An 18078-nucleotide genomic window follows, 5' to 3' on the forward strand; every position below is an offset into this window, starting at 1 on the left:
AGAACCTCATCTATGTTCCCAAACGCAATGACTTCAGTTTTCTCTTTGTTTAAATGAAGAAAGTTTTAGCACATCCAAATAATTTTATCAATGCATTGGCAGAGGGTGTCAATGGGGCTGTAGTCATTAGGCAGTAAGGCTAAGTAGATCTGAGCGTCATCAGCATAGATGTGGTAGGAGATTTGGTTCTTTCTCATTATTTGGCTAAGAAGGAGCATATAAAGGTTGAACAGGAAAGGTGCCAGAATCGACCCTTGTGGTACTCCACATGTCATGGGTGTCCACCTCGACTTGTGGTCACCTATTCTGACATAGTAACCTCTCCCTTCAAGACTGCAGGTTGATGTTTTCATACCTTGCATGGTCTCTTCTAAGATGTTACCACTAATTGCCATGAAATCAGACATGATGTCTGATTTCTTAAGTTGTGGTTTAGGTTGTCTGACGTAAACACAACTTGGCTGATTGGATAAGCTGAATGCCTTTCTGATACTGATCTGATCAGTAAAAAAATGAGCAAACTCATTACATTTGCTTTCAGAGAGTAGCTCACTGGGAGTCCTACTGGGGTGGTTTGTGAGTCTATCATTACAAAGAGAGTATAAGCATTATTTACATTGCTGTTTATAAGTCTTGAAAAGAAAGTCTGCCTAGCAGTGTTTAGTTCCACATTAAAAACACGAAGGATTGTCTTTATAAATATTAAAATGGACTACTAGTTTTGTCTTCCTCCACATACGCTCAGCTTTTCTTTTCATCATTTTGAATTGCTGATTGTGCTTTCTGTCTGCCAATCATCTTTCTGATTTTAACTGGAGCAATTTCATCTATGACATTCTTAACTATAGAGTTTAACAAATCAAGGAGAGAATCAACAGCAGATATACTTGGTGCTAGCGATATGTCCATTATAAACTGCTCACCAGTGTTCTCATTTATGCATCTCTTTCTGACAGACCACACACAGGTCACCTGATGTAAACAGTTGTCTTTGGTTCCAGAAGAGATTAAAGTTGTCGATGAAATTCAATCCTTTCCTGTTACATCTTTTCTGCAGCCATGCATTTAGACCAAGGAGCCTTGAAAACATATTTGTCCCTTTTTGCAGGGAGCGGTCCACTGATAAATGGCTGTTCCAGTGCCATTTTCAGTCATTTCCCGTCTCAGGAATGTAAACAGCTGGTGGTGGGAGGATTGTTTAGTTGATAATTCCCCTCTTGTTGGTAAAGTTGTATTCCAGAAGGTTTGTAGATTCGATGTTGGTCTTCAAGCTGTGTCGTTTGAGCACTGTGCAGTAGGCAAAGATGTTCGAAGAGTACAAACGATAAGGCAGTCCAAAACAGGCAAACAAGCAGAGTCCAAAATCCAAAGAAGCAATGGTCAAAAAGCAGGCAAATGATCAAATCAACAAGGCAAACAAAATAGTAAAAAAACAAAAAACGCGCTGGTAAGGCAGTGGAACTGGCAATACTTCGCAAAGAGAAGGTCCACATGGTGTGTTTATATATGATGGTAACAGGAAGTACCACAGAGGAAGTGCAGAGTCAATATACTAGAGAGAGCTTTCTCTGGTGGTGTAATGAATGAGACTGCCTCATTCATTACATAATGTTTCTTAAACATCAGGGTATTGAAACAATTTAATATGGATTTCAAAACAAGCACCCATGCAAAACAAGAATGATTACTATTAGACCTACTATTACAGGACATTCATTTGAAATGACTGCACCTCTGGTTAATAACTGCAGTCTATTGCTTGTGCTCTGAGAATGTCTGCAACATAATCAAAGGTTGACATGTTTTCACTTAAGGTGAATTTTGTATAGCTTACTTAAAATAAATTGGCCCACAGGTATGTGTAACGTCTCCGGACCTTCAACTCTGCAATGCTCTTAAATGAAGGCCCGGACACATTATTTGACTAATCCTTTTTACTGATATACTGAAATAATAAACAGTATAGCCCTTTTTAGTGGATTGCTTGCTGCAGACATACAACATCCACAGCATGCCTGTTTCAAAGCATCTGCCGTTACATCATTAATATCCATATATGAACTGATAATTATATGAACATTTTGCATTAAACATAATCACAATTAACAAATAAACATTGACATACCTGAAATAATAAACAGTACAGCCCTTTTAAGTGGATTGCTTGCTGCAGACATACAACATCTAAATAAAATAGAAAATCAAATCAACCGCATGGCCTTGCTAAAGAGCACAATCAAGTAGACATTTATAAAAAGCCATTTAACTTACAAAAATTACATGTCACAAGTCAAACATAATGTTTAATGATAATATAACCGAATTATAAACTAAATGTTTGAAATCGCTACTTTCTTAAGCTAATATTTATAAACTAAGACGGAGCATGTAAAACACTTACCCACAGCATGGCTGTCTCACAGCATTTGCTGCGCTAGGTCACTTCCTGCCTAACTTGTATGTCTGCGGTACCCAAATAAACCACATGAGGGCACCCTTACTCTATAAAACATATAACTGCTGGATAATTCAGGAGGATTCACAATGAAAAATATAACTTCGTTACATATGCATAAATGAATATTACCAGTGTGCAGATCATGTAATTGCATCGGTCGGTCCAACTTTTGTATTTCCAATAAAACCTACAAAAAAATAAAGTTTATGATACTTTTTATGAACGCTGGATCATATCTGTCTTGCAAGTCTGAATCATTTTCAGCACTTGAATGGGTTGTACAAGTTCATTAATAAGCAATAATCATACACTCATGACGTCACTTTGAGGGGTAGGGTTAGGAGCGATGTTAGCTGTACACATTAAAAAGCATGCATGCAGTCTCAGATTGCCTGTGTACCCACTGACTTCAGGAAACTCAAACATATTCATGTTTTCTAACCAACTGCTAAATTATCAAGGTTTTGTAATGACTGCCTGCACTTGGTGGATGATATGTACCCACAAAGCGAAATTTCTCTTGCCCAGCGTTTCCGGTTTAATTCAGGTTTTGCTTGGCCCACATGCCGCAGTGAATTACAGTAGATAACTGAACCAAGTCTAGCTTCCATATAAGGGCCAAACATGGACTATATCAAGGCCTAGTCTCAGTCAAGTTAATTACCTATAACTTGCCCTGAACTGGGCCAGCTATGGTGCAATGTTTGGCCATTGTCTGAAAGCCAGATTTGGTGTGTCATGATTGCAGTGAAATTAATAAACCCATGAGGCATTGCGCTTTAGGCAGAGTATTAATGGTAATGGTTAGACATGGTAAATAATAATAAAATTTGTAAAATAGTAATTTAGTTAATAAAATATATGTAATGTAGGTTAAATTCAGTTATTTTGCAACATATAAGAAATAATAATAGATTAGTAAATGTAGCAAAATTAGCTCAGTTTATGAATATTAATTATCAATAATAATGAGTTATTATTAATTAGTAATATTATGAATTAACTTACTGTTAATTTGACCAAATAAATATAACCAGACCTCGCTTGCTCGGCCAAGCGGACTCTGTAATGATCTATTCATTTAGAAAGGGTTCTCCACTGGTCTCATCTGTCATCTAAAGGCTTTTCTAAAACTGGTTTTATTAGTTTTCTAAAATCGTTGTGGTTTAACCAGTTGAACATCTAAATAAACACTCCTGCATGCTGAAACAGGAAGAAGAGTTACAGAGCTTTTGCGCAAGACACAAGTTAGGTAGACAAACAAACAACTACACTATTCCTGGTTAGTTAGAGCCACTTAAAATAATGACAATCAATTTTCAAAAGGCAGCTTTTTGAAAAGACAAGTTTCTACTCACATGGTAATTTCATTTTTAAAATAATAAATAATTGCTTAGGTTTGGATGTTAATTGTGAAACTAATTCAGATGTTGTTACTCTTGTCCTTTAGCTGTGAATGGGTGAAGCACCATGGCGAATGTTAAACAGCTGCTCGACAACTCATTGAATGGACTGTTAGAAGCTGAACTAAAGAAGTTTCAGTGGTGCTTAGTAAATCACCATAGAGATATTTCAAAAGCTGAAATGGAGAATGCAGACAGGTTGAAGACAGTGGATAAGTTGGTGTCATGTTTTGGACCAGAAAGAGCTGTGAAGATCACAGTGGACACCCTGAGGAAAATAAAACAGAATGAATTGGCTGAAGAGCTGGAGAACATACAGAAGCAAGGTATTGTTTAATTCCTTGTCAAAATTTACAAATGTGATCATTTTCAGTTTAAATCTTTCATGTTAAAACCCTGTCTTAGCAATGATTTTTAAATATATTTAATATTATGTATGTAACTAATGTAGGTGAATATATTGTTTGTCTTTGTTCATCTGAATTTGTTAATTTAATTATATGTGCAGTTGTTCTTTTTTGAAATGGGAAGCGCAAGACATAACTATGTTAATAATAAAAAGAAAACAAGAACGAAGAAGTTTAGAAAAAGTTGTAAAACAGGAAGCCAGCTCATACTGTCCGTAAATTGTCCGTAGTGTATGAGTGTGAATGAGTGTGTATGGATGTTTCCCAAAGATGGATTTCAGCTGGAAGGACATCCGTGCGTAAAACATGTGCTGGATAAGTTAGTGGTTCATTCTGCTGTGGCGACCCCAGATTAATAAAGGCACTAAGCCGAAAAGAAAATGAATGAATACTACTCTCATCAAACTTTGTTTAAGAATTGGATTTCTGTAAAGTAGCCCCTCATTTTCTGTCATCAGGAGTCTGCATGGCTGTTGAAATAATTGAGCATTAGCAGAATCATAGTCCAACTGCTAAATCTCTATCAAGCCTTTTACACAATTTATGCTTTACAAAGAGAGAAGACCTCCATCCCAGGAGCACACACACACAAAAAAATAACAATAAATAAAAGACTATAAAAACAATAATTTATTACTCATTTGCACAGAGAGAATGAACAAATATGGAATATAGAGTTGAGCAAAGGAAAACAAGAACAAAGATAACTTGTAAAATAAACGTTACTGGAACAAGAACACATTGTAAAGCCATCTCACACCATGCATTTAAAAAAAATAATCCTATATGTTTGTAGTTTCTTCATGAACATGATTCTCATGTCAGACTTTAGGATCTCAGTGTTCATAATTTTAAACTGTACAACAATAAAGAAACCCCAAACATGGACCACAAGAAAGCTAGTCTGAAGTTGGACGTCATCCATCCATGACACATTCACTAACTTGCATTTTGAAAGGATAACACACAGCAAACATTACAAATCTAAAAAAAAGCTGTTCTGACATTTCTGCCTAGTGGGTTGGAGTTGTCCTTGGATCTTGCTTTGGAGAGCTTAAGCCCCTGTACCTTTTCTTCTTCAAATGAAAGTGCCATTTTCTAATTATTTTTATTCCATTTTTTTTCTTTTAAAAAATAAAATATCTCTATATTTGTTTGTATGTTTTGTTTGCAGACAGTCGTTCTTCTAAAAAAAAAAAAGTAAGGTTAGGAAACATTGAGACAGCAGATAATCAGCAGAGTATGAAGTAATAAAAAAAAAAGAAAACTGTTATAGGCACATTTTAATTATGGAGAATTATTTTTGAAACATCCTGCATTTTTCTGAGTAATCATATAAGATTTAAGTCAAATCACCTACCTCTGCTCATTCAAGTTACCATACAGGTTGTCACTTAATTTAAATGTTGAAACAAATGACTTCATGAGTGCAATTGTTATTTTTTTGTATTGGGAAGCACAGGACATAATTATGTTTCACTTTAATAAAAAACTACTTTTCCTCTCTCTTGTAAAGGTGCAGCTTTAGAGAACTGTAAATCCCCTCCTGTTGATTACACAAACACCAGCCATGAACTAAAGAAGAACTTAAAGGAGGAATACAAGCAGATATTGATTGGTAATTCACAGATAGATCGTAAGAAGTACCTGGATGACATTTACACTGATCTATATGTGGTGGAGAACGAAACTGGAGGAAGAGAAAATGACCATGAGGTGATACAGATAGAGTCAAAACACAACCAACAGACAGCCAAGGATAAACCACTCAAGTGTAATGACATGTTTAAAGTTCAGCCTAACACCGAACAAAACAAAAGAGTCCTGACACTGGGGATCGCAGGAGTGGGGAAGACTATCTCTGTCAGCAAATTCATCCTAGACTGGGCTGAAGGAAAAGACAATCAGGAAATAGTCTTCATATTTCCACTGCCATTCCGGAGCCTGAATCTGATTAAAGAGGAAAAGTACAGTCTCATAGGTCTGCTTAACAAATACTTCTTTAGCAGTGGGGGACTTTGGTCTCTTCCTGAAGAACAAGGCAAGGTCATGTTCATCTTTGATGGACTGGATGAATATCGCTTTGAAATGAACTTTAAAGAGAATGATGGCTTTACAGATGTTCATAAGGAAATGACAGTGAGCAAGATAGTAACACATCTCTTAAAGAGACAACTGCTACGCTCTTCCCTCATCTGGATCACATCCAGACCAGCTGCAGCCAGTCTGATACCCCAAAACTACATTGATCAGGTGACAGAGGTGCGAGGATTCAATGATGAGCAGAAGGAGCAGTACTTCATCAAAAACAGCAGTCCTGAGGTTGCCGGAAACATCATCAGCCACATCAAGAAATCCCGGAGTCTGTATATCATGTGCCACATCCCGGTCTTCTGCTGGATCTCTCTCACTGTTCTTCAGCGTTTGCTGGGTCAAGAGAGCAATGAAAAAACACCCACAACTCTTACAGAGATGTACACCAACTTCTTACTGTCTCAAAAGCAACAGATGAAAGAAAAATACAGCAACGATTCTGAACCTGAAGCCAATGCCTGGTCTTTTATTGACATTGTTCTGAAGCTTGGGAAACTGGCTTTTAAACAGCTGCTGGAAGGAAAACTCATTTTCTACAAAACAGATCTGCAGAAGTGTGGACTCGATGTCAAGGAAGGGTCTTTGTTCTCTGGATTATGCACTCGAATGTTTCAGGAAGAAAACCCAGTTTCAGGGGAACAGGTTTACAGTTTTGTACATCTCAGCGTTCAGGAGTTCATCGCTGCTCTCTATGTGTTTTTCACTTACAATGACAAGAAAGAAAATCTGTTTCTTGATTCCTGGAAAAAGGAACTGACATGGAAACTCTCTACAAAGACACTGTTTAAACTTCATAAGGATGCAGTCGAGAAGACTTTACAAAGCAAGAACGGACACCTAGACCTTTTCCTCCGGTTCCTGCTGGGTCTCTCTCTGGAGTCTAATCAGAGTGACCTGAAGGAGCTCCTGCCAGGCATGGAGCTCAAAACTGAAAACATCAAAGACACGACTAACTATATCAAAAAGAAAATAGAGAAGGAGAGATCAGCAGAGAGAGCCATCAACCTCTTCCACTGTCTGAATGAACTGAAAGATGACTTTGTGGAGGAACTCCAGAAGAGTCTGAGCTCTGGATATCTTACAACACAGGATCTGTCCTCTGCTCAGTGGTCGGGTCTGATGTTTGTGCTCCTGATGTCAGAAGAGACTCAAGAGAAGTTTGAACTGCAGAAATACAGAAGATCTGAAGAAGCACTGATGAGACTGATGCCAGTGGTCAAAAACACCAGAAGAGCACTGTAAGAGTTTTCTGTATACACTTATGCCCAGTTCACTCATTGATTTGCAACACATCGGCAACCCATGAGTCATATGCATGCAGTACAGAAACAGCACAGACTATTTGTGCTTTCACATCAAACATGTATTACTGATCTCCTGCTGTATACAATATCTGTTCTCCTTGTATACAATATCTGTTCTCCATTTTCAGAAATTCTTTTCAATGCTTTGATTCTCTTTTTACACATTACAATAATATAATCTCTTCTTTTTCTGTTAACACATTTAATTGTTTAAATATAGATGATGTGATGAAATCTCTAATCTGTTAACATGAGCTTGGAAAAGGAAAGGAAAATATTGGCTTGTGAATTGTTAGCTAAAGAATAATTTTATGTTTATTTTAGTCCAAATGGTGATTTTACCTTAGCTCAAACAAAAACACACTGTTCAATTGTTTTTGTCTCTACTCTGGATTACCCCTGCTAGATAAATGCAAAATCATCATTTCTGTTTTTCCTCACAGCCTACAGTGCTGTAATCTCACTGCTCAGTCCTGTAAGAGTTTGTCTTCAGCTCTACAATCGTCAAACTGTGTCCTGAGAGAGCTGGACCTGAGTAACAATGACCTGCAGGATTCAGGAGTGAAGCTTCTCTCTGATGGACTAAAGGACCCAAACTGTAAACTGGAGACACTAAGGTTTGAGTTACAAACACCTGATTGATTGATTGATTGATTGATTGATTGATTGTAATTATTCCTTAAATCAGATGAATGACTAAAAATTACAATTTTATTTTTGATTTGTTTTCTTATTTCTCAGATTTTTCATGTGTAAACTCACTGTGAATTCTTGTAAGAGTTTGTCTTCAGCTCTACAATCCTCAAACTGTGTCCTGAGAGAGCTGGACCTGGGTGATAATGACCTGCAGGATTCAGGAGTGAAGCTTCTCTCTGATGGACTGAAGAGCCCAAACTGTAAACTGGAGATACTGAGGTTTGAGTTCAAAAACCTGATTGATTGATTGATTGATTATAACTATTACTTACATCAGATAAATTACTAAAAATTAAATTTTTATTTCTGATATATTTTCTTATTTCTCAGATTTGTCATGTGTAAACTCACTGTGGATTCTTGTGAGAGTTTGTCTTCAGCTCTACAGTCCTCAAACTGTGTCCTGAGAGAACTGGACCTGAGTGACAATGACCTGCAGGATTCAGGAGTGAAACTTCTTTTTGATGAACTGAAGAGTCCAAACTGTAAACTGGAGACACTAAGGTCTGAGCTCAAACAGTTTACAGTTTTGTGGGAAGGGTGGGGGGTAGGCGAGTAATGGTGGGGGTGGGGGGTGGGCGAGTGATGGTAGGGGTGGGGTGGAGGGTGTTGGGGTAGGTGTGGTGGCCGAGGGGATTGGGTGTGTAGCGCCACTTCTACTTTTAGGGGGCACAACATCCATCACAAACTATTTAAACAATTATTCAGTCATTTTTTTATGCATCACTCTGCAGTCTTCATAAACATTCATTTATTAATTTTCTTTTCCGCTTAGTCCCTTTATTAATCTGGGGTCCCCACAGCAGAATCAACTACCAACTTATCCAGCATATGTTTTACACAGCGGATGACCTTCCAGCTGCAACCCATCACTGGGAAACACCCATACACTCATAAATAAGCTAATTAAATAACATAAACTCGAAAATAATCTTTAGTGTTCATTTATGTGACAAGTAACTTTGTATCATAGAATAACATTCAAGTACAGCAAGGCACATTTTTACACCTGTAAACTTTAACAGATGCAGTTGAAGTCAATTTTTTTGCCCTCCCAATAATTTAAAATGATGTTTCCCAAGTGATCCAAATCAAACCAAGGAGATTTTCACAGTATTTCCTATAAAACACAAATAATTAATATGGCGTCATATTAAGTGTTATTTCTTATAGTTAATTTTTTGAATAAAAGCAGTTTTAAATAAAAAAAAAACTATTTTAAGTTAGTGGTATTAGCTTGAATAGCTTCTTTAAGAAAGAATTACTGTATATTTTATTTATCATCTACACAACAAACCAGTTATACAATAACTTGACTAATCATTGCAACTTTCATAGTTAACCTAATTAAGTCTTTAAATTACACTTTAATCTGAATCAAAGACTAAATTACTTAAAGGGACTTTATATACAACTATCTTGCTAAATAACTAGTAAAATATCATGCACTGTCACCATGGGAAAGGCAGAAAGTAGTTATTAAAAAATTGGTTAGTTAAACTATTTTGTTTAAAAACATGAAATAAATCATGTCTTGAAGACTCTTGCTTATGTCAATCAAAAACGAATAAAGGCAAAACTAAATGAGTTGAATATGAATTATACATGAGCGTGACTGAAAACTAAACTGGATCACTGTTTCATCTGTTCTCCTGTACTTGCCGTTTGTAAGTTAAAGACTGCATTTCCTAACGTAAAACTATGTACAGTCAATTTCTGAATAATAATAGCCTCTGCATAGCCAAGCACTTCCTATAATAAAAGTTTTGAAATCACTATTGAAAACAGAAGCCTAATATCATCAGTGGACATTTCGATAGTGTTTCACAAAATAAACATGACTGAAGATGAATCGTTTTATAACCTGTGTCAATTTGGGGGTTAACTTCTGACAAATGTGGGAAACTGAAGTGTGCAGCACAATCACTGACAGAGAGAGAGAGAGCGAGAAAGTGTGTGAAAGCAGAGAGAGCGAGTGTGCGCCATACGACTGCGTGCCACCGATGGCTGATCTCTCTTCTCTGTGGCGTTTTGACACAAAAATACGTGTCCAAATTTAGGGGGGCCAAGCTTGTTGACACGGGGGCACCGGCCCCCCCCCCCCTAGAACCACCACTGCTACATATAATTTTTTAAACACCTCTCTTATAACCATTTAGATGTGAATGTGTCATGGCCAGAAGCAGCTTTACAGAAAACAATTCATCCAATCATTTGACTTCAGCTTAGTCCCTAATTTAGCAGGGGTCTCCACAGCGAATGAATTAAGCATTAATTTGTTTGGAGCAGTTTCTGAGTCCACTAGATTCTTTCAGAGGTGCACCTTGATCTATGAGCTCATAAAGCACTTCTTTTGCCATTACTTATTACTTACTTAAAAGCTTCTGCTAAATGAGTAAATGCAAATGCAATCTTTCTTTATATAAATATTAGACCAATACATAAAGTCTGCATAGAAAACCATTATTAAACAAAAAATGCGGTATAAATGAACAAATTACAAATCACCTGTAAGTGTAGAATTTGATTAACTTATCATATAGCCTAGCTTAGTGTTTGTTGTCTGCAAGCAAGGCAGCAAATAGACAAAACAATATATATATATATATATATATATATATATATATATATATATATATATATATATATATATATATATATATATATTAAAGCATAGTTCCAGTTGTTTGTAAAATAACAAAATATAAAAACCACATATTCAGCAGAAAAACAGTAACAATAACTTAGTGACAGTAGGACAGACCTTTTTTATTTCTAAGAAAATGCTTTTTTTGGTATACATTGTTTGATGATTTTATGAAAAGTCTAAAATATGATCCATGATGCAACAAAAATTCAGTTTTACATAATATGACTGAGGTTCTTGTTGCAAAGTACAGTGAAGCTACAGTTTAAGATCAGAAATGCACATAATAATAATAATATATATACAATATATTTAATTTATAATATTTTTAGTAATAATAATATTATAACAATTAATGATTATCATGCACCCGTCTTTAAAGAGGATTTAGAACCATTTACTAATTTCTACATCCAATTCCGCTGTAGTGTCAAGTCAAGTAAGAAAAATGAATGACTTAAACCTGATAGAGGACTCGAGAGATGAATGGATCAATTCTTTTTCCAGCTCTAAACGCAAACGATTGGCTTTTGCCTTTCTGCGATAAACGACTTAAAAGACTTGAAATTAACAATACTTCCTGCACAGATGTGCGCACGCACGGATGAACCAATCACTCCCTCAGAGGACTCGTAGTTCCTGAGTCATATAAAAGATTCGTTCAAAATTAACGAATCATTCAAGAACGACCTATCACTACCATAGAGCCACACTCATGTTAATGACATAGACTCGTCCGGGCTTCTGGAGGTCTCTTCAACCTCCTGGATGGTCAGATTCTGGAAGAGCCCACAGCAGTGGCCTGAGATAGAGGTCAGGTAACCAGTCAGAAAACCATAGAAGCGCCACTGCTGCCTGGGTTGGACTCGAGGCTATCTGATAAAGGCAGTAAGTTAGAAGGATTAGACCATGAATGGTTTAACTTTTAAGGGGGCAATGCCCATATTTGCCTAATCTAATTAATACAATAATAAATGGGGGCAGGGACAGCCGTTGGGAGGGCGGGCGCCCCCCTAATATAAGGGCAGGGGAAACATTGTGATTGACTGATTGATTATAATAATTATTTACATTAGATGAATGGCTAAAAAAATACACTGTACATTTGATTTATGTTTGTTATTTCTCAGATTTGTCATGTGTAAACTCACTGTGGATTCTTGTGAGAGTTTGTCTTTGGCTCTACAATCCCCAAACTGTGTCCTGAGAGAGCTGGACCTGAGTGACAATGACCTGCAGGATTCAGGAGTGAAGCTTCTCTCTGATGGACTGAATAGTCCAAACTGTAATCTGGAGATACTGAGGTAAAATAAAATTATGTTTCTATGAAATAAATGCTGCCACACTTTTACATTGTGAAATGCCACAAAGTATGATGGGGTGTCTTGCTGGGACGCGCACTCTTGTACTCATGTTTTGTTTTGTCGGCATCACGCTGTTTCATTCTCAGTGTCTCAGTCTGGTTGGTTTAGGTTTTGGTTGGCGCTGAAATGAAACATGCGCGCTGCATATGTGTGAGTGCACGGTAAAGTGTTTTCATTTATTGTGTGCTTATGTCTTCATTCATTCCTTCATTTTCTTTTCGCCTTAGTCCCTTTATTAATCCGGGGTTTCCACAGCGAAATGAACCGCCAACTAATCCAGCACGTTTTACGCAGCGGATAAGCTTCCAGCCGCAGCCCATCTCTTGGAAACATACACACACACTTATTTACACACTTACACTATGGACAATTTAGCCTATACCAATTCACCTGTACCGCATGTCTTTGGACTGTGGGGGAAACCGGAGCACCCGGAGGAAACCCACGCAAACTCAGGGCGAACATGCAAACTCCACACAGAAACGGCAACTGGCCCAGCCGAGGAACCAGCAACCTTCTTGCTGTGAGGTGACAGCACTACCTACTGCGCCACTACGTCGCCATGCTTGTGTCTTGTGTCTGTTTATTGTGGTGTTGTCTAAGCACATGGCTCAGTGTTTACATTGTGGCCGTGTGTTTCAGTGTTGCCTTGTGAACACGCGGTTAATGAGTTCTGTCATTGGCTGCGAGTTCTTGTCCCGTTTTATGTGAGCACATGGCTTGTGGTGTTTTCTTTTCGCATGTGCTCTCCCATCTATAGTCTAGTCTCACCCTCCTTGTTAACCCATTATTAGTTTATTATGTTCACATGTTTGTGTGGTAATTATTTTCTGCTTATAATCTCATGTCTGCGGTCCAGTGTCAGTTTATCTTCGTATCCTGCCTTGTCCTGTCTTCTAGCCCTGATCTTTGCCAGCCTGCCCAGTCTAGTTTGTTTTGATAATTTTTATGTTTTGTATGTTTTCCCCCTCAGCGTAGTTTGTTTTACCTTTTATTTTATTTATTTTTTTGGTTTCAATATTTTTATTATTAGAAATTTTCACAGACATTTACTTGAAAACACACCTTTTTTTAACATAAACATAAAACTTGCATTCAAACAATTAGACATTTAAAAATAAAATAATAATAAAAAACAACAACAAACAACAGTCATAAAAATAATAATAATAAAAAATAATAATAATATAAACATGCATTCCCCCAACCAACTACCCACCAGTGCTATCCAACAATAAATTTAGGTACTACAGGCATAGTAAACATATTAATTACAAGTTTGTAAAAAGGAAATAAAAAGGGACCACATTTTTTCAAATGACAAAACCTTGTCTATTAGGGTCTATCTGATTTTATTCCAGATGTAGTGTACCTGTTAACTTTGTCAGCCATAATTTAAGAGTTGGATCTTCTTTTTTCTTCCAAAACAAAAGGATGAGTTTTTTTTTTTGTTTTTTTTTTATTAGAGATTAACCCATATGAAACAAACTGTTGTTGTACATGTGTAAGTCTCAAAAATTCTTCAGAATGTCTAATGTAACTAAAAACACTTGAAATATTTTGTTCCTGAAACTCTGTAATTTGGTACACATAATATAGGAATGAGACAGATTAGAATCTAAGAACTGACATTTGTCACACACTGGGGACACTTCTGGAAATATTTTATTCAATTTACACTTGGAATAATAAAGCCTATGAAGCACTTAATACTAAACTGTATTAGACAATGTCAGTGACAATATATGACAATGTAATAGACAATGTCATATATTAATAGAACATCTGTGAACCAGTTCAAGACTTTGTTCCCAAATTTCTCTTGGAATTTCTACTGCAAGTTCTTCTTCCCAAGCAGATTTAATGTTCTCCATAGATGGACTTTTCATCTGTCCTAAACCCTTGTAAAGCAAGGAAATGGTACTACCATTTCTTAAACATCTTTCCAGAAATGTGACCAGACGTATGGGTGACGCTGTGGCATAATTATAAATGTTAGACTTCACAAAGTCTCTTAATTGAAGGTATCTTAAGAAGTGATTAGAAGGAATACTGTATTTCTCACACAGCTGCTGTAATGAAGCTAATTTTTCATCCACATAAATCCCCTACGTTTTGTAGTCCTACACTTTTTCAAAACTCGAATGCATTATCTAACATCGCAGGGCGAAAAGCGGGGTTAGCTAAGATGGAGAGCAAAAACGACATTTGGGTGAATTTGAAATGAGTCTCTTTAACTCTTTCTAAATACGAACAGAATTATGAATGACAGGGTTATGATTCTAAAATGAACTAGTTATACCTTTAGGTGATAAAAGTATTGCATTAATTGAATATGGGAGACATTCTTCCTACTCCAACAGAAACCAATTCTTTCCCATTGGAATAAAGTCTATCCATGAAGTCAGAGCCCTAAGGTTTGCCGCCCAATTATAATAAAGAAAATTAGGTAGGGCAAGCCCTCCTTGCAGTTTGGGCCTACATAGGTGGTGTTTAAAAATCCTTTGGGCTTTACAATTTCAAACAAAGAGAATCAGGATAGAGTCCAGATTTAAAAAAAAAAAAAAAAAGATTTGGGCAGGAATATTCTGCACTAGATGCAAAAATTGCAGGAGAAATATCATCTTTATTGCATTTACCCTACCCACAAAAGAAATAGGAAGTGTTCTCCAGAAATTGATCATAGATTTAAGTTTAGACAACAGGGGTTGAAAAAGGCCTTAATTAAGTCACAAAACATTTTTTTTTATCACCTCAATTCCTAGATATGTGAATTGTTCTGAAGCAGTTTTAAAGGGCAAATGCTGAAGCCAAGAAGAATCTTTAATCGTGACTGGCCTCAGCACACTCTTGTCCCAGTTAATTTTATACCCTGAAAATGTACCATAGTGATTAATCAAATTAAGAATATTTAGAATGTTATTGTTGGGCTCAGAAATAAATAAAATTACTTCATTTGCGTATAATGCTAGTTTATTATCAGTACTTCTGGTTTTATAGCCTTTAATTCCAGTATTTGTTCTAATTGTCTCCGCTTAAGGCTCAATCGGTAATGTAAACAAAAGTGGTGAGAGTGGACACCCCTGTCTTGTACCTCTGTGTAATTCATGAGAATTCTTGCAAATGCTTTGGAGTACAACAATTTAATCTATGAAAGGAAATTATCTCTGAGATTAAACTTCTTCAATAAGGCAAAAAGGTAAGGCCAATCAATGTGATCGAATGCCTTCTCTGCATCCAATCATAGAATGGCTAGATCTTGCTGCGAGGCATTGGAAAAGTAAATTATGTTGAAAAGATGGCTAAGATTAGAAGAAGACTTACGTTTTGGTATGAATTCATTTTGATCTGGATGTACTAAGTTTCTAATAACTTTAATTAGCCTGCATGCCAAAGTTTTTGAATTTTTGATCCGAGTTTAGGAGAGAAATTGGTCTATAAGAACTCACTTATTCTGGGTTTCGCCCTTTTTTAGGGATTACAGTAATAATTGCTTCATTTAAGGTGGATGGCAGAGACTGCTCTATAAATGCCTGTTTATAAACCCAATATAAATAAGGTGATAGTAAATCAATGCAGGCTTTATAGAACTCATTACAAAATCTGGACCAGGAGTTTTATATCCTTTTACAGATTTTATAGTAACTGATATTTCTTCAGTTGTAATTTCATCTCCTAACTCCTTAACTTGCTCTTGACTTAATGAGGGAAGATTTTGTTGAACTAGAAGCTGAGCTATAACTGTAGAATCTATATTTCCTTCAGACAAATTATATGGCTCATAAAACATCTGAAATTTACTATTTCCCTAGAAGAAGTAAGAAATTCTCCTGTGTTTGATTTGATTTTGTATATTGTTCGTTCAGATGCTGTTTTACGTAGTTGCCTAGCTAAAAGTTTTTGTGGTTTATCACCAAATTCAAAGTATTTTTGTTTAACATACTGAAAAGATTTGGAAATTTTAAAACAAAGGATTTGATTTAATTTATATTTGAGTGCACATTTTTTTTTTTTTACATTTTTCAATACACAGATGTTTAGCATTTTCCATATGTAATTCGCCAATTTGAGTTTTTATGATCTCTGATTCAGCCCTATTTTTCTTTCGCTGAGATGCTTGAAAAGAAATAATACACCCTCTTATGTATGCTTTAAATGTGTCCTATAAGACCCCTGTAGAAATGTCCGGTTTGACATTGAATTCAAAAAAAGTTTTTATATCCTGTTTTAAGTGATAACAAAGACTTTGTTTGTAAGTAAATGAGAATTAAGTCTCTAATTTCTTTGTGGTTTCTCCATATTATCTATTTTCATAGAAAAAATCACAGGGCTGTTATCTGAGATAATAATTTCATGATATTTCGCTGTACAAACCTGGGACGTAATTTTACCATCCAGAATGAAATAATCTATTCGTGTATATAGGTTATGCACTTGAGAGTGAAAAGTGTATTCCCTCGCTGTCGGATAGACTATTCTCCACACATCAAACATATTAGTATTAGTTATATATGAATTCAAAAATTTACTGGAGTTGGACATAACTATTTTTGAAGAGTAGGATTTCTCTAAATACAGGTCTAGAACAGAACACAGTTAAAATCGCCCCAATTATGAGATTTGTATCTGAAATATTTGGTATTAGATTAAACACTTTTTAAACAAAAAACTTGTCACAGTTTGGCCCATAAATATTGACTAGAGTTAATGACACACAAAATATTTCTCCAACAACAATAACGTATCTCCCTTCTTTATCTGAAATAGTGAGATTATGTTTAATTGGGACTCCTATAAGGATAAGGATAGCTGTTCCTCTCGATTTTGCAGAAAAATAAAAAAAGAGACATTTGACCGATCCATTTGCATCTGAGTCTAACATGGGCAGTACGTTTCAAATGAGTCTCTTGAAGAAACATGATATCTGACAACAGCGATTTTAAATGAAACAATGTTTTTCCTCTTTTCACCGGCTCATTCAGACCTTTTACATTCCAAGTGGCAAAATTTAAAGATGTCCCTTTTACATTTACATTATTACACATAAACTGTGTTTACCATAGAAAATTACAATCTGTTTCGACAAGTTACCTACACACCAGAAAATTTTAACTTGAAAATCTTTAGCACTGACCCTCCCAAAAAAAACGTGAGATAACAGAACATGTTTAGCTGTTACAGGAACCAGTGTACAGCACAACTTACCACAAAGTAGAAGGCATTAAAAGGGTAAAATAAAGAACAAAGAGAAAAGAAAATCTGACCTCCACATTTTACTTTGCTGAGACTTCACAAAAAAAAAGTTTTACAGCGAGTCCGCCCGCTTTTAGAAACTTAAACAAAACAACAAGCATAACGTCCCGGGATTATTGCTCAGCATTCAGCTCTACTTATTTGTGCCAAAATTTTCAATTGCAAATTTCCATGCTTCGTTCCCAGCTTTGCTGGATACAGAATGCCGAACTTCTCCGGTTCAATGCATTTCTCAGTTAATTCTGTCACCTACTTGGACAGACTTGGCTACAGCTTGTAATTTCATAACAGCATCTGCCGAGGATGTAGCATTCTGTTCCAGATGTTCGAGAGTTGCACGATGCTCATTTATGGTTAGCTGCATTGCATAAAACTTTGTATTAATTTTCTTATCCAGCGTCGAAGTCTCTCCTTTTAAACTTTCTTTAATGTCAGTTTTAACCTTGAACATC

At 36.1% G+C, this 18078-nt stretch overlaps 1 protein-coding gene across 2 annotated transcripts in view; it reads left to right on the plus strand.

Annotated features, from left to right (window-relative positions):
* The window catches only part of LOC110439426 (NACHT, LRR and PYD domains-containing protein 3), a 51195-nt gene that overhangs the window by 19271 nt on the left and 13846 nt on the right, over positions 1-18078 (plus strand). The window contains exons 1-7 of one of the 2 annotated variants that reach the window (XM_087248317.2): positions 3682-3819; positions 3909-4187; positions 5785-7600; positions 8110-8283; positions 8408-8581; positions 8693-8866; positions 12140-12313. In XM_087248317.2, the coding sequence (XP_087104443.2) occupies positions 3929-4187; positions 5785-7600; positions 8110-8283; positions 8408-8581; positions 8693-8866; positions 12140-12313 (2771 nt within the window). In that variant the 5' untranslated portion in view covers positions 3682-3819; positions 3909-3928. Of the gene's footprint in view, positions 1-3681; positions 3820-3908; positions 4188-5784; positions 7601-8109; positions 8284-8407; positions 8582-8692; positions 8867-12139; positions 12314-18078 lie in introns of those variants that run through there. The other variant, XM_087248316.2, reaches the window with a different exon arrangement.

The sequence above is a fragment of the Danio rerio genome, chromosome 4, assembly GCF_052040795.2.
Source record: "Danio rerio strain M-AB ecotype USA chromosome 4, GRCz13ab, whole genome shotgun sequence".
NCBI lineage: Eukaryota > Metazoa > Chordata > Actinopteri > Cypriniformes > Danionidae > Danio > Danio rerio.